The sequence below is a fragment of the Chrysemys picta genome, chromosome 12 (genome assembly GCF_011386835.1).
Source record: "Chrysemys picta bellii isolate R12L10 chromosome 12, ASM1138683v2, whole genome shotgun sequence".
NCBI classification, from domain to species: Eukaryota; Metazoa; Chordata; order Testudines; family Emydidae; genus Chrysemys; species Chrysemys picta.
This window is the reverse complement of record NC_088802.1, coordinates 51880812-51904362: the sequence shown is the minus strand read 5'-3', so window position 1 is coordinate 51904362 and position 23551 is coordinate 51880812. Positions and strand designations below refer to the sequence as shown.

The window sequence follows — 23551 nt, the reverse complement described above, 5'->3', positions numbered from 1 at the left end:
CGGTGTGAATCTGTTTCTAGAGCACTTTTGAATGAAAACCTACACACTCCCTCTCGTTAGTAGAAACGTATTTCTAGTGAGGAAAAGAAACTAAAAGGAGTGTGGGGGGAATATAGTGCTGGACTTCCCAAAGCTTCTCTTGATAACCGTGTTGCATCAATTTCATCAAAATTCTGACCTTATATGCCTGGTTTTTCAGCTAAAGATTCTTAGTCTTTGTTTTTTTCCTTTCAGATTTTACATTTAGAAAAATATGGAATAGGTTTCTATTTTTCTAACATGATGGAGGAATCGTATGCTGTATTTACTGCCTATGTCCTACTGATTTTTGACAGTGTTTTATATATGCTATTGGCTATCTATTTTGATAAAGTTTTGCCTGGTATGTATATTTATAATTAAAATACTGTATATGTTCTTTTATACATACACTTGCTCCTATAATTCTCTCTCTCTTTCCCTAGGCCCCCTGCCCCCACTTATTTCAAAGCAGTACAAGTAATGATAGAATAACACGGAACAAAGGAAAATGTAGAATTAGAATTTACCATCCCACATTGGGTGGATCAGCTGATGTCACTTTCATCTGTAACTGGTGTTAAACAATATTTCCAGACAACAGACTATGGATTGGGTGTAGATCCCACATCTCATAAGGATCCCTTTTGATCCCCTCTCCCTTGCCCTCTTCCACCAAGCATCAGCTTTCATATCACACTTTAGATAGCCTCAACCTTTAAAATAAAATTAATAGAGACAAGCGATTAGCTTGTGCAGATTTGGCGGATGTTCACAGCTGGGAATACTAACAGTCATATGAAATTTGGACCCTTGAATATGAAAATATCGTCCAAAGCGGAATGTCCCACTGCTCCAGTACATGCTATCTGGCATCATAAACTGTATATAAGAAAGTTAAGGCAATCCAGAGCCCCTGCAACATGACCCTGCTCCCCACTTCCAGTGTCAGCAGCATTTCCCACCCCTTCCTGTCCCCCAGCAGCAGAACCTCCCTTTCCCCCAGGGCTAGTAGCAAGTAAGGGCATATACAAAACTTATCCCAGCAGCCAGGGTGTTTCTGCTTGCATGGGGCTTTCCTCCTGCCATGTACACAGTGGGTGAGAGCCCTCAAAGCAGTCCTGGAGCAAACCCCCTCTTGGAATGGGTCAAACCCCTCACACCTATAGACTCAGGTGGATGTTTCTGCATTCGGTTTCCTTCAGGTCACATTCTCAGCATTTCCTTTGCAATGACAAGGGCTCAAAACAGATGTTTTTAAATGGTATCTGAGATTCAGAGGTCATTAAATGATTCCAGGAGCCAGAACCTTACGCACAGCCCTACAGTGCCTGTGCCTTAACCCGGCCCTGTGACTAGGGCAGACAAGGCCAGGGAAGCTAAAGAAATACCAATGACATGCTCCTACCTCTTAAGCTGTTGCTGTCTGCCTGATAAACCGGCCAAAATTATTCAGCCATGTTTGGGAAATGTGATTTCCCCCTTCCCCTTCCATTTTGAGTGTGTAGGGGTTTTTTTTTTTCTTCTCATGATAGCTCAGAACCAGGTGCTGGGTTCAGGATCTAACAGCTATGACAGATGCTTGAGAGATTAACCATGGGCCCGATCCTCAGGCTGAAGGTGCAGGACAGAGGCTACTTTAGCCTAATGATTAAAGTAACTTGAGTAGAGGCTTTCCATGAACCGCCTGTGCTGAGGGATGGGTGGAAACCTCTGCAGAGCAGTGGATTTCCTCCTGTCTCTTATGTGCTGTTATGCCCAGAATGGATTCTGGAACACATGGGCATATGAACCCAACCACACCAAGAACTCCTATTTTGCTGTAGAGAGATACCAGTTCTTCTAACAGTTGGTCTTTTGTGGCTGTAGAGAGATGGATTTGCCCAGTGCTGAAATCAATAAAGAGTCAGATGTTTAAAGGTATTTGGGTGCCTCAAGATGCCAGTAGGTGCCTAATGGGATTTTTAAAGGAGCTAAGGACCTAAGCACATTTGAAAATCCTGCAAGGTGCCCATCTGCATCATTAGGCACATAAATACTTTTAAAAAATTTGACGCTAAAAGTGTTTAATGCCATGAATTAGGCTTTAGTCTACTATGCCTGGATAAACTAAAGATTCATCGTCTTTGTTCCCAATTAGACAAATATGGTATGAAATATCCCCCTTTGTTTTGCCTGAAGCCATCATACTGGTGCAAAAGCAGGAGAGGTTATGCTGGTAAGAGACCTGAAACTGAACAAAACCATGAACGTATCTTCAATGACAGCATGGAGCCAGTGCCTTCAGAATTTGACGGGAAGGAAGCCATCAGGTAAAACTCTACTGCATATAAGAAGAAACCTATAGATGACATGTGGCATCAGAGGTTTAGCAGAGCTCACCTGCAGCTGTTGCTATCCCTGCTCCAATGATCAATTTAGCTTTACTTCAGCCTACTCCGCTTTCCCCTACGTGGGATTTTTGCGAGAATACGTTCTTCCACAAAGTAAGAGTACAGAGTTAGGTCAAGCGCTGTTACCATGCAGATGGGATTAGGAACCAAATCAGGCCAGTTGTACATGAACTGAGCCAAACTGTAAATTGGTTTTGTGATGCTAATTTTGTCCAAAAATAACTCTGGCAGGGGGAACCCAAACTCCTTGTACCTGCAACCTACTTCAGATTTGATCCCCAAAGCCTTCAAAGGTAAAAGGACAATCTGATGTAACATTGTATATTTATACATGAAAGGGCTGATCTTCCACTCTGTGTAGACATTAACACTTGTGAAAGGGGATTGTAAAAGGCTACCAGATGAGGTATACACTACCTTGCACAGGTATAAATTACTAGGGAGGTAGTGTTATCTAGTGGAGAGAGCACTGGACTGGAAGTCCAGACACCTGAGTTCTATTCTGAGCTCTGCTGTTTGTTGACTGACCTTGGGGAAATCACTCCGCCTCCCGGAGCCACAGTTGCCCGATCTGTAAAATGGGGATAATGTTACTGCCCTCCTTTGTAAAGCACTTTGAGATCTACTGAAGCAAAGCATTATATATGATCAAGGTGGTATTATTTATTATGGTGCAAGGCAGTATTTACTCAATAATTGGAATCCAGTGCTAATGATAACTTGCTTCCCTTCCTTTAGACTCAACAATATTAAAAAAACATATAAAACAAAGAACAAGAAAATAGAAGCTTTGAGAGGTATGAAAAGTTTCTTAAACCTTTTTGTTTGGATTTTAACCAAAAATGAACCCAATCAATTCTGAAATTTTCGGGCTGCTCTTTTCTTATTGTGAGAAGATACAGTAATTCTGCTTATCCATACTTATTAACATGTAAATCTAGGGACATTGCAAATGTTTTCTTTGCAACATTTAATCCCTGTTAAATAAGAAGGAAAAATAATAGCTGTAAGAAATGTTGACATCAAAAGGTGGAAGAAGTAAAGAAGCAAAATCTGTATCCACCATGACTGTTTGAAAGACTATCCCAAAACCTAATTCATGCAACTGATGATTACCCTGTGACTGTATTTCTATCTTTACTAAGAATAAAAGGGAGTGAGCATTGTAGGAACAGAGTAAAGCAATTTAAGATCTTTCTAAAAGTTATTACATCTGTGTCTCTTTTCCCCCATTGCACCCTCTTGACTAATATAATGAAAAACTTCTTGCAAGTTTGAACCTGGTTACTGAAGATGTAACTCACATTGTGGGTTCTGAATTTCTGACTTTGCTTATCTCTTCTTAGACAGAAATCTTGTTTCTTTAATTGTCATGTTTGGCACCTGGACACCATACTTTGGTGATGGGCACATAGAAAGAGAGAGGAAGGACTTAATTTACTTCACGAACTTCAATCCTAACATAATACTATTTTTATACTAGGTTTGTTCTTAAATATTTATGAAGGCCAGATCACTGCATTACTTGGTCATAGTGGAGCTGGAAAAACTACTCTACTAAACATCCTCAGTGGACTTTCCCAGCCATCAGATGGTACGATGATACACTTCTAAACTGAAAGGAAGAATATGCTTGATTTCAAGTTTCAGAGGGGTAGCCGTGTTAGTCTGTATCAGCAGAAACAACGAGGAGTCCTTGTGGCACCTTAGAGACTAACAAATTTATTTGGGCATAAGCTTTCGTGGGCTAGAGCCCACTTCATCAGATGCACGGAATGGAAAATATAGGAGCAGGTATAAATATATGAATATATAGGATGGGGGTTGCTTTACCAAGTATGAGGTCAGTCTAACGAGATAAATCAATTAACAGCAGGATAGCAAGAGAGGAAAAATAACTTTTGAAATGGTAAGAGAGTGGCCCATTACAGACAGTTGACAAGAAGGTGTGAGTAACAATAGGGAGAAATTATTATTGGGGAAATTAGGTTTAGGTTTTGTAATGACCCAACCACTCCCAGTCTTTATTCAGGCCTAATCTGATTTGCAAATTAATTCCAGTTCTGGAGCTTCACGTTGGAGTCTGTTTTTGAAGTTTTTTTGTTGAAGAATTGCACTTTTAGGTCTGTTATTGAGTGACCAGAGAGGTTGAAGTGTTCTCCTATTGGTTTTTGAATGTTATGATTCCTGATGTCAGATTTGTGTCCGTTTATTCTTTTGCCTAGAGACTGTCCGGTTTGGCCAATGTACATGGCAGAGGGGCATTGCTGCACATGATGTCATATATCAGCAATCCTTTCAGATATTTATACCTGCTCCTGTATTTTCCACTCCATGCATCTCATGAAGTGGGTTCTAGCCCACGAAAGTTTATACCCAAATAAATTTGTTAGTCTCTAAGGTGCCACAAGGACTCCTTGATTTCAAATGTGCTTGGGTGAAAGAACAAAGGACACATCATCAATCTTTCTTTGTTCATGTGTACAGGTTCTGCAACTATATACAAGTACAAACTATCAGAAATGGAGGATCTGGAAGAAATTAGAGCATTGTTTGGGGTTTGCCCACAGTTCAACGTTCAGTTTGAAGTTTTAACAGTGAAAGAAAATCTGCGAGTTTTTGCTGAAATCAAAGGGATTCGGGCCGTTGAGGTAGAGTATGAGGTAAGTCAGGGGTTCTCAAACTTCATTGCACTGCGACCCCCTTCTGACAACAAAAATGTCTACATGACCCCAGGAGTGGGGATCGAACCCTGAGTCCACCCAAGCTCTTACCGCCTCAGGCTGGGGGGGATGGGGTGGGGCGCAAAGCCGAAATCCGAGGGCTTCGGCTCCAGGCAGGAGGCCTGTAACCTGAGTCCTGCCACACAGCACCAAAGCCCTTGGACTTTGGTCCCGGGTAGTGGGGCTTGGGCTTGAGCCCCAGGCCCCAGCAAGTCTAATGCCAGCCTTGGTGACCCCATTAAAACGGGGTTACGACCCACTTTAAGGTCCCAATCCACAGTTTGAGAGCTGCGGAGGTAAGTATATGTTCACTTGGAAAGAACTTCTACTTCACAGCATCATATGGAATTGGAAAAGGTTCAGAAAAGGGCAACAAAAATGATTAGGGGTATAGAACAGCTTCTGTATGAGGAGAGATTAATAAGACTGGGACTTCTCAGCTTGGAAAAGAGGTGACTAAGGGGGGATATGATAGAGGTCTATAAAATCATGAGTGGTATAGTGGAAAGTAAATAAGGAAGTGTTATTTACTCCTTCTCATACTACAAGAACAAGGGGCCACCAAATGCAATTAACAGTTAGCAGGTTTAAAACAGACACAAGAATGTATTTTTTCATGCAACATGCTCTCAACCTCTGGAACTCCTTGCCAGAGGGCGTTGTGAAGGCCAATACTATAATGGGGTTCAAAAGAGAGCTAGATTCATGGAGGATAGGTCCATCAATGGCTATTAGCCAGGATGAGCAGGAATGGTGTCCCTAGCCTCTGTTTGCCAAAGCTGGGATTGCGTGACAGGGCATGGATCACTGGATGATAACCTGTCTGTTCATTCCCTTTGGGGCACCTGCCATTGGCCACTGTCAGAGGACAGGATACTGGGCTTGATGGACCTTTGGTCTGACCCAGTATGTCTGTTGTTATGTTCTTATCATGTCATTTTCTCATGCAAATTGTATGGTATAAAATTTGTCTAAGAATAAGACATTTGTAAATTCAATTTACACTGACAAAAAATCTAGCCAATTATATATAAGAAATATCACAGGTGCAGGATTCCATGAAAATGAAAGTACCTGCAGAGCCCCTTGTACAGGGGAGAATACTCATTATTTGTTTGTTTTGTGTTAGCTTCTAGCAGCCCCAGTCATGGACCTGGCCCCCGTTGTGCTAGGCGCTGTGCAAAACAGAACAGATGGCCCCTGCCCAAAGAGCTTGGGGCCAGATTTTAAAAGATATTTAGGCCCAACAGCTGCAAATAGGTGCTTGGGCACTTTTGAAAATCCCAGTAGGGCCCATTTGCTTCTTTAGGATCCCAAATACCTTTAAAACTCTGGCGCTGAGGGTACATCTACACAGCAAAAAATGCCCATGGCAGCAAGTCGCAGAGCCCGGGTCAACTGTACAAATAGCAGTGTAGATGCTGAGGCTCAGGGTGGAGCCTGGGCTCCAAGACCCTCCCACCTCATCAGGTTTCAGCTCCCATGCTCCAGGATGAGCCCAAATGTCTACACTTGTCCTGCAGCGTGAGCCCCGTGAGCCCAAGTCAGTTGACCCAGGCTCTGAGTCTTTCTGCCACTGGGTTTTTATTGCTTTGTAGATGTACCCTGAGAGTCTATGTAACCCTTTTCGTTTTACCACACCAGGGAGGCAAGCCCACTTTTCTTGCTGCACTCCATTATAGTGCCATGATAGTAGAGATTATTTCAGTACCTTCACATCTCCACTCATTTTTCAGTGATAGCTGAGATACCAGTCTCATTCTGAATGGACCTGTTGTTGTGAAATAGTCGGGTTTTAAATCCAAGAACTTGTGCTCTTGTATGACATCTCAATCCGCGTCGTTTCTGCAGGATAAGTAGAACTGGAGGTTTCAGGAGTGATCTAGTTGAATGTGACACCCGGACCTCAGGAGTGCAAACCTGGCCAGGCTAGTGTCAGATAAACGCAGGCTTGTGGGCATGCTTAATCAAGATCTTACTACAATTCTTCTTGCTGCGTCACTGTTTTCTAACAAAAAAGCATCCAGGACCTGCTGACAGACACACATGTTGTGTAACCACCGTAGTTATATGAAACGGTTACTTGCAAGTTTATATTTTGGGAATAATAGCACCCAAAAGCCTAAACATACCAGTCCTTGACATTTATTTTTCTGTCATTTTCCAGGTGCAAAAAGTTTTGAAACGGATGGATATTATCAAGATTCAGGACACCCAAGCTAATAAACTGAGTGGTGGACAAAAAAGAAAGTTGTCTCTTGGGATAGCCATGTTAGGAGATCCAGAGGTAAAAAGGAGCGGTCATATGCACAACTGGTGTTTATATCGTATATGTATTTAAACACACAATCTCTGATCCTGCAAAGACTTACACACCTACTTATCTCCACACACTGCGAGCACCCTAGCGCCTATTAATTTCAATAGGACCCCTCATAGTGCGTAAAGTTAGATACACGAGTAAGTCTTTGCAGGATTGAGACAATACAAAGTACATTTTCATGCCATTAATTTATAAACATCATCTCAAACAATATGATGTGTCCAAGGAACAAGATTGGAAAAATATCTAAATGATTCCAGAATATTGACTGAAATTTACTTAACAAACGAAAGAAAGATAGATTGAGGCTACATCAATACCATGTTTAGCACCAACAAAAAGGATAATAAATAAATAAACTAGGAAAACCAGTAAAAATACAGGCATAGGGCTTGTCTCCATAGACACATCCAGGAAAGTTACATTGAATTAACTAAGGGTCTGGATTTAAAGTGGATTATTTAAACCATATTAAATCTCTGTGTGGACACTATCATTCAAAATTAAAGTGGCCTTAATTCAGTTTAGTTTAATTCACTTCCAGAGTTAATTGAAGCCATTTTAATTATGAATAACAATGACCACACAGGGATTTAGTGTGGTTTAACCAATCCACTTCAAATTCATACCTTTAGTTAATTCAGATTAATTTTCCTGGATGTCCCCATGGAGAAAAGCCTGTAGAGTTGCATTTTGATGTTAAAATCACCTGAAAAGAAAATTAAGGAGTTAAAACCACTCAAATCTGTAAATATACCAAAAATTATTCATTGTAACTGAATCTGAATGCAGTATTGCCAACCTCAAGTGTTTGAAAATCTTGTCAGGTCCCAAAAATCATGAGTTTCATGTAAAAATCATGATATTAAAAAAATCTAGGGGTTCTGTTTATTTGCTTTCTGGTTTTTGCACCTATAAGGTGCCCTCAGATCATGTTTTCTGTCATTTCCCTGCAACCAAGAGGGATGCACACTTTGTTAAAACGTGATAGCTGAGACTCTCATGCAATCTCTTGACTCCAGCAGCTGAAGCTATAAGAGAAACATCAATTATCACGAAACTCGCACTAAAATCATGAGAGTTGGCAACACAGTGAAGGTCTGATTTCACCCCTGTTTGCAGGTTTTGCTATTAGATGAGCCAACTGCTGGATTGGATCCCCGTTCCAGACACTATGTGTGGACCCTACTGAAAGAACGTAGAGCTGGTCGAGTGATTCTATTCAGTACCCAATTCATGGATGAAGCTGATATCCTTGCTGGTGAGACCAGCTTATTTCATTAGATAATAAGATTTTATAAGTAGATGGAATAAGATTTTATAAGCAGAGTTTTCTTTTAGAATGGACCTTGCTGAGGCTAAACTCTTAGGGTGAAATCTTGGTACCATTGAAGCAATGGGAAAATTCCCATTGACTTCAGTGGTACCAGGATTCCATCCTCATTGCCTTTAATAGAAGTTTTGACTCAATAAGGACTGAAAGGTTGGCCCTAACAGGGGAAGAAAAACTCATTGAACTGCAATGAAGCAATTCAGGGCTTTTTGCTTCACTGATAAGTTGAGTTTCACTATATCCAAGTTCACCATAAATTGGTTCTGCTTTAGAATCATAGGGTTATGAGGGGCCACATATAGTGTGAATTCATGTCCATCTGCTATTGACTATTTATCCTGGAAAGGGGTGTGTGTGTGTCTTTTTTTTTTTTAAATTAAAATATACCATTTTAATAGTCCTCTGGTCAGAAATGTGGAGGCTTTGCTGCAATATTGAATTTAAAACTCCAGTCATGTCCTGCAAATGAATGAACAACTCTGTAGTCCAGTTTGCTAACCTGCCATTTTCACCAAATAATTTCCCCTTTCATTTCCCGATATTAGCATCCTTCCTTTGTCATACTCTTGATCTGGGGGCAGAGATTATTTTAATTCCTTCACATCTCTATTCACATTACAATAACATCTGAGATACCATTCTAATTCTGAATGTACATGTGGCTGTGAAATAGTCGTACTGTGTCATCCTCACCCACAGCAGCCCCCTTACCTAATCTCACCACAACCTCATTGTACCCTTTCACTGCTTATGCTCTTTGTAAGAGACAAGGTAGATGAGGTGTAATATACTTTACTGGACCAACTTCTGCTGGTAGAAGGGACAAACTTTTGAGCTTCACAGAGCTCTTCCTCAGGTCTGGAGAAGGTAGCCAAGCTAAATACAGGATGGGACAGATTGTAAAACATATGCGATTCACACATGTTGTAGGAGACTACTTAAAATGAAGCAGGCAATTAATACTTCTGCAGTCATAGGACAACGGAGGGTTAGTAGGCAGCAGGTGTGTTACAAATTGTTGTAATAGGGCCATAAAACTAGTGTCTCTGTTAAGTCCATGGTTTTCAGTGTCCAGTGTAGTCATGATTTGAAGTTCCCAGGCTCATCTTTTGAAGGTGTTATACAGGTTTCCTTTGAGGACAAGGCTTGGGAGGTCAGACATGGAGGGCTTGCTTTGTGAAAAGTGTTTTGGTGGGGTGTTTTTGTCTTTTATCATTGTTCCATGAGAGTTCATTTGAGAGCAGAGTAATTGTCTGGGGCATTAAATGCACTGGATGAGTTACCCAACATATTGTGATAGGCATGTGCAGAACTCCTGGATTTTGAAAGACGTGTTGGGGGAGGGATATCCATCATCATAGCTGTGGACATACGTCTCCAGGTTTTGCATCTGTTGCTCTGTCAGGGTCAGGTTGCTTTCTGTAGTCCTTTTCCTTTGCCTATTTCACCCTTGGCAATTCTGTCTTTTATCATATTGCTCCTACTCTTGCAATGGTTTCCCATGTGTCCACCATGCACCCCATCTGTCTTAATTCCTCTTTAAAAACGCATTTCTGCTGGTAATCCTTCCTAAATTATTCTCTTCACCTCTAACCTCTGCATGCCCATTCTTTCTTGAATTATCACTCCATGTCTTGTAACCAGCGTTCTATGATCTGCTTATTAGATGCTGTACTTTAGATTCTTAATTTTATTAATGACTCAAGAAGAATTCATTCCAGAAAGTGAGGTTCATTATATAAATGATTTTGTTTTTCTCTTTCCTTAGACCGGAAAGCTTTTATTTCACATGGAAGAATAAAGTGTGTTGGATCTTCTCTGTTTTTGAAGAAAAAATGGGGGATTGGGTATCACTTAAGGTATTTTATTTTATTTTGTTTGAAAACATTCCTCATAGTGCTAAATTTGCATCACAGTAGCAGAAGAAATGTTATTTCATTCCTATCAAGCAACATCTCTGGGAATTTAAATATAAATGCTTCCTAATATAGCTTAACTGGAATGAGTATAAAAACTTCAAAATGTATTGAAGAGATTGTGTCAAATTGTTCTCCCAACCTGGCACATGGAATATCTATGGTTCCAGTTATGAAAAATAAATATATTTTTGCTGTTAATTGTATTGTTAAGGCACTATGATCTGAGATCACCTTTCATCAGATGTAACGCCGCAGGTATTCAGACTCAGCTTACAACCAATTAATTTTTTTTCTCATTATTGTGCCGAATTCCTAGAATCTTAGTAATGAAATGCTCCATGAAGCAGATGTGATTCACTTCCCCAGGTAACAGAGTTGTTGGCTCAGAGGGCACTCCATCCTAAAAGCCATCTTTCTTTTCAGCCTGATCCTAAAATTCTGGGTATCTCTTATAAGATGCTGAGTACCCTCATCTCCTTTCAATAGACTCTGAGGGTCCTAAGCACCCTTGCAGAATTGGGACCTTTGTAAGACTCTTTTTGCCAAACTCTTCCTGTGGATACTGTTAAATCAGTTGGTTATTCCTAATCACTTGTTTTATTACATTAGCCAACCCATGAGGTTGGTATAACACAAGGCGTTGGTAACAAATCCTTCAATCCTTACTTAGACAAAATTGCCACTGAAGTTTTGTCTAATTAAGATCTGCTGCAGGGATTGGATGTTATTCCAGAGTGAGGACTGATGGATTTGGCTCTCTTGGTATATGACATCATAACGATAAATACATTGTTCTTGTGAAAATGTAAACCTTTGCCTTCTTAATATGAACAGGATGCATGTCAGTGAGGTTTGTGACTCTGAGAACATATCATCTCTGGTCAGACAGTACATCCCTGATGCCACATTCACAGGACAGAGTGAAAATGAACTGAGTTATACGCTGCCCTTAGAAAATGTGGATAAATTTCCAGGTAATTATGTGTTTACATAATCCAGAATCTACCATGCATAGAATTATTTCTCTTTTTTCTGTTTTTTTTTTTTTATTAATGTTGAGAGAGATTGTATCTGACTCCTGAATTCCATCAGGAAGGTAACCTACTGATGATGAACATTTGCATAAGGAATTTTTTCCAAGATTTTAGTCTCTCTATGTATTTAAGATCAAAATATGTGGTTTTCTTCCATTCATGAGAAAGTACATCAAAATTGAACCTGACACAAATATTTGTTCTGTTAGATGCAGGGTAATGATGAAGGAGACTGAAAGGAATCAGTATAGGTGCTGGAGGTACTGCCACACCCCCTGGCTTGAAGTGGTTTCCATTATATACAGGGTTCAATGGCTCTTAGCAGCCCCATCATACAAATTGTTCCCGCATGTTTGGGAATCAGACTTTAGTTTCAGTTTAGTTATTTAAATTTTGATATTTCTTTGAGTCTGCAAAGGGCCAGAATTTTGAGTCCATGCTTCCTCATAAGAGTTCTACTACTTTTGTGTTTCCAGCTGGGCTGGAAATACCAAAAGCTTAGTCTGTCTTACCACATTTTGGCATTTACAGATCCAGCCCTAGTCAGAGCCTGAAAATGCACAAAAGGTTGAAATTTGAAAAATAATGGTAGGTAGGTAGATTAAACAAACAAATGAGGTGAACCCAAGAAAATAATGAAATGAAACTGGTTGGTGGGAAAGGCAGTGGTCCCAGTGAATCAGCTGTCTAAACCTTGCTGGGTTGTTTGTTAAGGCATCATAGCAGCTAAGGGCTGGTCCACACTGGGGCGTGGGATCGATCTAGGAAACGCAACTTCAGCTACGAGAATAGCATAGCTGAAGTCGATGTTTCCTAGATCTAACTAATTTTTCTTACTGTGGGTCCACGCGGCACAGGCAAGCTCCCCCGTCAACAGCGCTTCCTCCTCTCGGCGAGCAGGAGTTCCGCAGTCGACGGGGGAGCGCTTCTGGGATCGATTTATTGCGTCCAGATGAGATGCGATAAATCGATCCCAGAAGATCGATCTCTACCCGCTGAATCGGGCGGGTAGTGTGGACCTAGCCTAAGCGTTCTAAGGATGCATTTAAAAGAGGACAGTGAGTTGCCTTTGCAGATCATTGCCGGGAAACTCCTCCCATGCAGAAGAGGTAGCATGGGAGAATGTGGAAAGATGTTGGAAAATTTTAAAAGTGGACAATCAAAATTGGCACCCGGTATTTTTTTTTGACTCTTGAGCGTACATATTCCAGTAAAACTTCAATTCAAACTTTAAATACTCAGCAGCATATTATCAAACACGAAGACTGATTAAAAAGAGAGTCCTGGAGATTTCTGTAAACCCATAGTTCTAACGTTTACCCTAGGATTAGAAGATAGAGTTAAATTCTGCTTTCAGGTACAGAAGCGTGTCAGGAATTACTCTGGATTTACATTTCTGCACCTTCTGTCATGCAGATCTGTTCTGTGGCCTAGACAGCCACTCTGGCCAGGGGATTATTAATTATGGCGTCAGCATGACAACCCTGGAAGATGTCTTCCTGAAGCTGGAGGGTGAAGCAGCAACTGATCAAGAAGGTAAAATTCTGGGTCAGCCAAGGAAAATTTATTTTTAAATTCATCTTATGCTCTTTTTCTGCTAAATATGGATCCTTACCTTTTGGGGCATCCTCAGAGATAGAAATGACTAGCTAAAATTGCTTTGAATAGTTAACTATATTTTTAAACATGGCTAAAAAACAATTGGAAATCCAAACATGTAGGACACAGAAAGAGGACTTTTTTTTTTACTCCTGACTTGCTATCAAATATTAAATGGGTGATGAGGTAAGTGCTTATGTAATTGTTTCATAAGATACAACAACGAAGAGGCAGACATTCGATTTTCAGAAAAGCCTGTAACATAGACTTCATTCTGCAACTTATTTTGCAAAGTCCTCCTGAATTGTCCAGAGAAGAATGTGTACCAGTGCCCAATTTTTAGATTGGATTGGATTTCTTAAAATCCATACCTTAAAAACAGAGACAAAGCAGGTTGCTCCCTAAGACAGAGATGCAGAACTCAACCCACCTTGTTCTAGTCAGGCTCTTTGCAGACTCCCTGCTGAGAGGCCAGTTGCCACACTTGCCTGCAGAGCCCCCTTAGCCTGCAAGCTGGACCAGGAAATCCTTAGAACTTGAAGTGGTAGCTTGTGATTCTAACACAGTTTTCAATATACCACAGTTTTTCTAATTTTTTAAAGTGATCTCTGCTAAAGATGCAAAAGCAACAAGGAGTCTATTTTATGAAAACACAGGTTTCCATGAATGATGAACATTTCCTTTTGGAGGGTTTTCCATGGTGGCTTAGGGGGTCTATTTATACATCAGATTTAAACATGAACAATTCTACTTAATACTTTAACCTTCAGGTATCTTTTACTAAAGTGTATAATTATGGGGGGAAAGCCTCATGAGTAGAAAACTTGAAGAGATCTCTGGATACAGAACAGTGGATGAGAGATGGATTTTCTGTACATCTCTTCAAGGTCCTAAAGTGTTTTCTATTACTTAATACTCCCCAAAGAGCCCATCTTAACTGAGATCTCTTCCCTTGTAGCAAATTAGAAGATAGTTATGTTCAGCCTTGCCATGTAGTACTGGTCAGCAGTTGATAATTGTGTGTATTCTTGTCCCTGCCAGTGTTTCTGTTTTTATTGCATATAAAAAACGTTGTCAAGGAGTTATGTTGAACTATGAACTTTGAAAACTCTTTGTAGATTATGGTGTTTTCAGTGCGGAGCAGGCAGAAGAGGAAAGAGATGCCTTCTCTGCTGATGAAATGGAGCAAGGTCTCCTGTCACTCTCAGACACTGGAAAGGCGACTGTAACTGGCACAGCCCTCTGGAGACAGCAAGTGTGTGCCATGGCAAGAATTCGCTTTTTAAAGCTGAAGCATGAAGATAAAACCCTTAGATCCATGTAAGTGACAGTGTGTCTGACTTGTTTAGGTGAAATCAGTCTGTGGGAGGATGTTCATAGCACAGCTGTCTGTGGAGTGGGCTAGGATGGAACTTCAGGGATCCACTTCCCTCTCACCTTGAATGTTCCTGGAACATTAGAAATAATTCAATCACAACAGTGTTTGCTTGTAAATCACATATTTTCTCTAAATGATTCATGACATAGAACGCAGATCAGCCAGTGTTCTGGGAAAATACCTACCTTGCCAATTCCAGCTACACAAAAGCTTCCCCAACTATACATCCCCATCCAATGATTAATTTATTACCGGGAGTGTCTTGCACTGAATGATGTACATAATTAAATGAGCCATATGATTATTGGTGCTAGTTGTAAAGCCCAGGTTCTTTCTTAAAAATATCATTTTGAAATATCTTTTTTCGGGGGTGGCAAAACTTCAAAACTAAAAGAATACGATTTTCATTTAATCTTGGTATTTAAAAAAAAGAAAATGTTTACAAATATTATTTTTTTTCTCCTTTCATATTTTTTCCTTTCCCCATATTGTCAATGCAATAGAATGAAATGTCTGTTTGTTCTTTCAACTTTTTATTGTTTCTTGGTTTTTTTCCCCTAATCGGTACATTTTCAAAACTTCTCCAACTTTGGAAAAACTCTGTAACTTTTCCAAAGTTTTAAGGAAGTTGTGAAAAGTTAGAATTGAAAAAGAGAAAAAGAAGAAAGAAAAACCCTAGATATTTATTCTGTTGCATTCAGTGGCAGAAATGAAAAAAAGGATAAGGAAAAAACAAAAAAAATCCTAAATTTAGAATCTTTTTGACTTTCTAAAAGGAAACTAAATAAAATCTTTTAATTTAATTTTGTGTAGAAATGTCCTGTCAATGAAAAAAATTAAATGTTTTTCTATGAAGAAAAACTGTTTTCAATTAAACTCTTTTCCAGCAGAAAATCTTGTTGTAAAAAACTTTCCACCAGCTCCTTGGTTATTACAGTTAGAACTGGCTGGAAGTGTTCATTGGATCCTTTCTCCTCCCCCACCGACCCAGGAAGTTGAGGGAGCATCTTCCATCTGGTGCCTTCTGAGGAAGGGATGGGCCAGCGGGTACATGTGTCTGTGCCTGGAGGCAGGGGTCACCAGAATCCTAGCTTTCTTCACTACACCCTATAGGGGCTGTCTGCTTCTGAGGTTCCCAGTATTGCGTTCACTGCTGCTGCTTTGGCCGTGTTGTCAGCCCGGCATTAGATGAGAATGTTCATGTTCCGTTGTTATTTTTTGCATGCTACCATAATTTTCTCTTAAAACACAAGCAATAGAAGGGAAATGGTGATTTACAAAAGTTTATATCTCAGCCAAACCTGAATGGAATTTCATGGGTCAAAGAAAAGGCACCTCTCTAACCCTAGAGCTTTCATCCCATTGAATTGTAAAGGCCTGACATACACAATGGGAGTGGTACAGCTTTTCAAAATAAAGTGGCAAGAATCTTTTTTTCTTAATACGATCGAAATATATGGGTTGCTACCAGCTCCCCCTACAAGAATGCAACTTGCAAAATGTCTTGTCTCCAAACTCATTTGTGATCTGTTCTTCAATCTAGATTACTGCTGTGTGGACTTTTTATGTTACCTTTAGCTATCCACTTAATCGTGCTTGTCTTATGGAAACAATTAAATTCTTGGGAGCTGTCCTCTGGTCTGTATTTTTTTCCTCCTGGGAAACAATCTCACAAGGAAGTCACAAGCCTTCTAGTTCTCAATAAAACAGGTGAGGGGCAAAACAGAAGAGCAAGGTTGGTCTTTTTCTATGCCACTGCTTTTAGCTTTGCAAGGAAATTTGACAGGGGAGGGGGGAATATTGGCAGAGCAGATGTCGTAGAGGGCAATACAGGGCCCAACAAGGAGCGCAACCCAAGAAGCAGAGAAGGGCAGGGTGATCTGGAGGTGGTGGCAAAAAGCTTATATTTGATGTGAGACTGAATGAGAAGCCAGAGAACGGATCTGAGGAGAAGAATGGCATTGTCAGATCACCTGGAAGGCAAATCACTTTTGTGGTTTCATTTTGTATTGAACGAATAAGGGCAACGTGTGTGTCGGCTACCTGAAAGAAGGATGCTGCAGTATGCCAACCCTGAGCATTCAAAAATTATGAGCCAGCCCTCAAAAAATCATAAGACTAACCTAAAAATCATGATTTTTTTTTACTTAAAAATATATATTACATTATTTTTATTTGCTGTCAAGGTACATTTGCTTAATCTTTCCAAATTTTTCACAGCAAATATGAGGGTTAGATACTTTTTTTAAAAAAAAATATGAAAGCTGAAATTCTCATGCAGTCTGATTCCCGAGGGGCTTTAATAAAAACTACCACTATTGTGAAACTAGCGATAAAATCGTGAGAGGCGGCAGCCCTGATATTGCAGTATTTGATCATATAATGAGGCCCTGAATGAGAGGACGACGGTGGAGAAGAAGCCCTGAGATTTGTCAAGGAAAAGCAGATTAGACACCCAAGGGGGAAAAAGAAAAACAGATTGGAAGGGTCCAAATTGGAGTTGGAGAAGGAGTCAATGCCTTGGTTGTGGACTGTGCTTTTGATGGAGGGCAGGAATGAGATGGGATGGTAGCTGGAGAGGCAGGATCCAGGTTTTTTTGAGGACTGAGGAGACCTTGCTTATGTTGTGAGGAGAAGGAGCCATAGGGCACAGAGAGTTTGAGAAGGAAGGGGTTGTGAGCACTGTGGCAATGCAAGCAAGGAAGTGGGAAGGAATTTAATAAATAAAGCAGCAGGTGGACATGAGATGGGAGACTTTGCATTCAGTGATAGGAGTGATGGTGTTAGAGAGAGACACGGACAAGGTAGCAAAGGAGAAGTATCATAGGCACGATAGCAAGAGAAGAGAAATTAATAGGAGTAGTAAAACAGCTGAAATACAGAAGAATTAGGGCAGTAAACTAATTTAAACATGCAGAGAATCAGCAGAGTGGTGAGTCAATTCATAATGCAAAAGTTTGGAAGCAGCAAGTTAACTGTGGAGAAAATGCAATGGATTATTATGAATGGTGTATGAATTCTATAGGATTTATTTTATTATTATTTCTCTGGTCCTGGTGGGGACTTTACCAAAGACCCAAGGAGAACTTTTATTGTAAAAAAAAAAAAATCTTCAAAGATTGTGATTTCTCTGCTGTTGCCTTCATACCAGGTTCAAGCATTCAGGACTTCATCCATGCTTTGGAGACTCAGAACATAATGCTGGAAATAGCAACAGGGGAAAATATCACAGAGAAGCTAATCCATAATGGGGCTATACAAGTATCCTGGGAGAACCAGGTAGTGTGTCTCTCCTTTTTTCTTTAATAATAAATAAGATGCCAATGTGGATTCTGTGAAACTTGTCTGAATGAAGCTCCTGATGGATAAGCGCCAAAGACATGAAGATCAAACATAAGCCAAAGTGAAATTCACAAAATTGCAAAATAAACACATCGACATTGAATTCAAATAGGGCCAGACTGTGGCCCTCCTGCATCCAGGAGAAAACAGGCTTAGGGTTCCATGGCACCACTTCCAGTACAGGGGGTATCAGGCTTTTCAAAGCCATTTTGTCCCCCTTCTTGAATTTGCGCTTAAACAGGACAGGGCAGAGCTGCGCAGGTACACTGGGAAGTATACGCTGCCCCAGGGACTGGCAGATCACAGCATGCTCCCTCCGCAAAGTAGTGGGGAAAGGAGACTGTGGTCCAAGGATTCACAATCCCCCTTCAGGGCAGCTCCAGGGTCGGCTCAGTGACACATTGCTCCTTATACTGGGCAAATCACAGACTGATGAGCTAGACCATCTCGTATTAAATAATAGGCAATAATCGTATGTGGGTAAAAGCAAATGGGCTTATATTGAGCCAGGAAAGGCGTGATTTTGAGCTGGATCATGTCACACACTTCGTTTTTGTGGTTGCAGTTTTACCCTCGCAGTGAATTGTGGATGCATTTTATTGATCTGCAAAACCAGGAGTTGTCTCTGGAACTTGCCCTAAAAATGGAACAGCACTTTATTTGACATGCAAAACAATCTGTCACAGTCAGATATAGAGAGAGAAAACAATTTGTTTTCTCTCTCTATATCTGACTGTGACAGAGATTGCAAACACATGCAGTATCTTTTGTGAAATATGGCTTTAACTTTATAAATATTATCTGTATCTTTCACCCCGTCCTTGAAAGCATGAAAACTTCAGAGGCTATTGTATTGAGATGGGCCAGATGATATGGACAGTAGAATATTTAGAGGCCTTTGTGTCAAGGCATGCTAGATGGATTTGTGCATTCCTGGCTCACTGGGCACGATTTCCTGGGGGATCTGGAATCACTCAGGCTGTGTTTACACTGGGATAAAAAACCCATAGCTGGCCTGGGTCAGCTGACTCAGGTTTGTGGGGCTTGGGCCCTGGAGCTGAAAAACTGCTGTGCAGGTGTTCAGGCTCTGACTGGAGTCCGAGCTCTGGGACCCTATGAGAGTGGAGGGTCACAGAGTTCAGGCTCCAGCCCAAGCCCAAATATCTACACAGAGGTTTTTAGACCCTTAGCCCAAGTCAGCTGACACAAGCCAGCTGTGGTCATGCCAGGGGTCTTTCATCTCTGTGTAGACGTACTCTAAGAGGTGATTCATGAAAAATACCAACGCTGGTTAGGCAGATACCCAGCTTAGTAGCCCTCTCCCCGCACCCAGGAAAAGGGGCAGTGACAGTTTTTACCTGATTCAAGAGACCCAGGAAATACAGGGAGAAGCTGGGGGCATAAAGGGCCACCTTGAACTGTCAAAAAGGCCAACAAATTGACCTTTTGTCCAGTGCGAGGATTGGAAGGACGAGAATCTGCCAAGGTCTTCACAGGAGTCAGAGGCGGATTTACAGTAAAATACATGGTGCCCTAGCACGGGGCTCCCCAACGACAGGGGGCCCCAGGGCTGGGTAGCTGCGGGGGCAGAAGCTTGGTCCTACCAGCAGCCAAGCTCCCCACTCCCCCACCTCCTCCCCGAGCGTGCTGCATTCCTGCCCCTCCCCCCTCCCGCCCTCCCAGCGCTTCCCCCGCCACCAAACAGCTGTTTGCCGGTGCTCAGGTCGCTCCGGGAGGGAGCGGGAGGAGTAGGGCCACAGCGCGCTCAGGGGAGGAGGTCAAGAAGAGGTGAGGACGGGGCCTTGGGGAACGGGGTGGAATTGGGGCAGGACGGAGCAAAGGTGGGGCCGCTGCAGTCCGCCTACACATACCCTCTCCAACCCCCTGCCGTGAGCTGCTCAGGGCAGGGGACTGGGAGCACCCCCACAACCCCATAATCAGGTAAGCCTGATTTAAACTCAACCACATTTACTAATCTCCAGTAGAGCTAACACCTCTTGGCTCAATTTTAGCAGGTCAAGTTGTAGCCTAGACTCCTGCCAACGTATAGGCAAAACTAATTCTCGCATTCCTAGATTCATCTTGCAGTAAAGTAGTCTGTGAGTGGGAATGTAAACTGATGAATAGTTTTCCTGATAACCCCTCCAGTAGAAAACACCTCTGAGCTTTTGTCTTGTCTTGCTTTTCTTCAGAGCTACAGGTTTACAGTTATGTGCAGCATAGAAACAATCAACTGCTTTCCAGTGCTTGTGAACATCATTAGCAATGCCTTGCTGCGAACCTTAAATTCCACTGCACAAATTCGAATCTGGAGTCATCCATTTTTTTTTGTAAGTGTCATAACTTCCCTGCCAGGAATGCTTCTAATACGTATGGTTGGGAAAGAGGGATCTAATTGCTCAATATGTGATCAGGTTTTTTATTACGAAGCAAATTTGTTTTCTCTCTCTCTATATATAGGTCCAAATTCACCACTAGTATAAATATAAACACTTTTTTTTAGCAGAGTTGGGCCCACGTATACCAGTGGAGACTTTGGCTCATATCCTTTTGTTGTAAAAAAGAGAACTCTGCACCATAGCCTGTGTATAGGAGAACCTTCTTTGGGGGTTCACTGGCCCTCCCTAGTCATGAGTCTTGAACCATTTCCCTTCTGGCAGCCTCCCCCTAATCATTGGGTCTCTGGTGCGGGGTAAGAGGGGGGGTATGGGAGAGGAGAGGCTATGGGAGGGGGCATGAGGACACAGGGGACCTCCTTGTAGCCTGGTGTTTCAGACACTTAGCTGGGTGGTTGGAAAGCCAAGTTCAAATCCCTGTCCAATATCACGCAGACAGGGGAATTGAACCAGCTCTCCCGCATCTCAGATGAGTGCCTTAACCACTGGACTAAAAGTGATAAGGGGGCACCTCCTCCCAAATTTTATGACTCCAGGCATTTTAAAAGGTCTAGAAACAGAACATATCAAGTGGAATGAAATGTGCCCTTCAACCTGAAACAGACTTTTTTGAATTTGTTGAAATCTTTCAGAATTTTCAGATTTGATTTGACCTAAACCAATTTTTTCCCCAAATTTTTCTGAACTGCCAGTAAACAAAAAAACCCAACTATTTGCCCAGCTCCAGTTGTGATACCCAGACTAATACAATGCAGATGTTTTCTTCGGATGTTTTCTGATTTTTTTTCACCCCCAGGAGAATCGTCCAGAATTATGGAATTATTTTATTTCTAGCTATCTTATTATTTTGCTGCTTTTACTTCCTGGTTTCCCACCTCACTTTGCAATGAACAGCGTACAAGATTATAAGGTAAATTCCTTGAATTTTAGCAGACATTATGTAGGGGGAGGCCTGGATAGATCTGTTTCAATACTGCATTTGGTTTGGGCTGTCACATTCTTACAAGGCCATAGCTTGCAGAGTTCAGAGGAGAGAAATCGAAACACTAAAAGGTTTTGAAATTAACCACTCTGAGAAACAGCTAAAAGACCAAGGCACGATCTATCTAGAGAAATAAAACTGAGAGCAGAGGCACAGTGATAGCTGTGTACAAATATGTAACAGGTCAAAGACAGGTACTCTCCTGGTGGAAGAAGGAAGGTTTCATAGAAGAGCGGTTCAATACTATATCAAATTGCAATTATAAAAAGAGTTTGCAGGCAGATCAGATGGACTTTCAGTGTTTCTCAAATGCGGCCACAGCCTCCTGGGCTGTGATTAGAGGAGAGGAGGCAGAGCAGTGGCCGCTCCCCGTCCCTGTTGCTCCTGGATGCCCTGTCTTGGTGTTGGTTGCTGAGGCCAGCAGCAGGGGTGCCCCCATCTGGAGATACCTGGTGCACACTGCTGTAGGAGCAGGGAGCTGATGCATTCCCCACCTTCCCAGGTGCGGTGGGGCTCAGGCTTTGGGCTTCAGCCCTGGCGTGGTGGGGCAGCAGGCTCTGACCGTGGGGCTTCGGGCTCCAGCCCTGCACTCTGGCTGCACGGCAGCAGGCCCCAGGCTCTGGCCACAGGGCTTCAGGCTCTAACCCCCTGCTTTCTCCCCCCAACTCCTCACCCCCATTTCCCCTGGCCCCCGCTGCCTCCCCTGACCCTCTATCCAGAGCTTAATTTGTCCCCAGGCTTGCCTGGGCTGAGTAAATCTGCTATGAAAAGTGGTACCTGTATGTTTGTTCATATCACTTTTCACAATAGACTTAACTTGCTAGCAATAAATAAATTACAATGATTTGGACGTGTATATATGTGCATATTTATTTGATTTGCCTAAAGCTAATTAAGTGTTTTAGGAAAATACTTAAAATACTTAAAAATGTGAGGCCACTCTGAGGCCACCAAAAAAATTGTCCTGAGAACCCCTGGACTAGATGACTGACTTAGAGGTGATTATCTACCACTATGAAGGAATCTGTGTTCTGAAGTCTTTCACTAGGTACACAATGGCTTCCATCATGGTAGTGTCTGGGAGCCTCCCCAATATATAAAAATAAACATGACAATAACAGTCTCTCTCTCTCTCTCCCTCCCCTGTCCTCCCCTCCCCTCAATCTTCCCAGCCTGTAGGAAAAATAGCATGATTAATGTATTGCTTTCTGTTGGTGTGTGAAGAATACACTGAGGGAATATTAAATCTGCCCGCATGATTCCCTGATGTATCCCTTTATCCATCTACTCTATTGTCCTATGAACACAGCATGCTCATCTAAACTGACGCGAGATACATCCCTGGGTTTGCTTTAATGAATGCCAACAATCATAGCAAGACTCTTTGTTCTGGAGCTACCTTGTTAATGTTTTTAGATACTGGTTTTCATTTTTTTATTCTTCATTCACCGGTATTTCAGGGTACACTATTAAGATATTTCCACTGCCATTGGGACAAGAAGCAAGGAGGCAGGGAAAAGAAGCAACTAAAGAAGGAAGGAAGAAACAAATGGGGTGAGAGAGAGAGAGAAGCGGGGAAAATAGACATGGACAGTGAGGAGGAGGAGAAGAGAGCAGCAATCGCTAGAGAGAGTGAGAAAGGGGAAAGTCCTGTGAATACTCTACAGAGGAAGAAGAAATGGAGATTTGTTTGTACCTTTATTTCCCTGAGCCAACTCAGAACATGAAGTCAACTAATTGGAAGGACTGTTGTTGCTTTTAAAATCTCTCTATAATAATGCCTCTCTTTTTCCTTTCCTTTCCTAGATAAAAGCTCGTTCCCAGCTGCGGGTCTCTGGGCTCTTCCCTTCAGCCTACTGGTGTGGGCAGGCTCTGGTGGATATTCCACTGTACTTGATTCTTCTCTTCTCAATGTTTGGAATTATCTTTGCATTGAGTTACAAAATTTCTATGAGTGCCAGTGAAGCTTTTGCCCTGGTAAATCTGATTATTTAGATCACTGAAAAATAATTCACCCTTGAAAACAAGAGAGGGAAATCCAGAAGATAAAGTTTACCCCTCTCTCTCCACCAGGGAAGGGGAGCAATTAAACCAGTCAACTCCTGGCTTCA

The 23551-nt window shown here is 41.7% G+C and overlaps 1 protein-coding gene across 2 annotated transcripts in view; it reads left to right on the top strand.

Moving 5' to 3' along the window:
- The window catches only part of LOC101950163 (ABC-type organic anion transporter ABCA8), a 61139-nt gene that overhangs the window by 20746 nt on the left and 16842 nt on the right, over window positions 1–23551 (top strand). For both annotated transcript variants that reach the window (XM_065563686.1, XM_008167729.4), the window contains exons 9-24: window positions 235–382; window positions 2159–2330; window positions 3150–3208; window positions 3895–4005; window positions 4899–5074; window positions 7302–7421; window positions 8580–8718; window positions 10559–10649; window positions 11544–11683; window positions 13160–13279; window positions 14461–14662; window positions 16264–16430; window positions 17872–17999; window positions 20255–20392; window positions 21255–21368; window positions 23247–23417. In XM_065563686.1, the coding sequence (XP_065419758.1) occupies window positions 235–382; window positions 2159–2330; window positions 3150–3208; window positions 3895–4005; window positions 4899–5074; window positions 7302–7421; window positions 8580–8718; window positions 10559–10649; window positions 11544–11683; window positions 13160–13279; window positions 14461–14662; window positions 16264–16430; window positions 17872–17999; window positions 20255–20392; window positions 21255–21368; window positions 23247–23417 (2196 nt within the window). The remainder of the gene's footprint in view (window positions 1–234; window positions 383–2158; window positions 2331–3149; window positions 3209–3894; window positions 4006–4898; window positions 5075–7301; window positions 7422–8579; window positions 8719–10558; window positions 10650–11543; window positions 11684–13159; window positions 13280–14460; window positions 14663–16263; window positions 16431–17871; window positions 18000–20254; window positions 20393–21254; window positions 21369–23246; window positions 23418–23551) is intronic.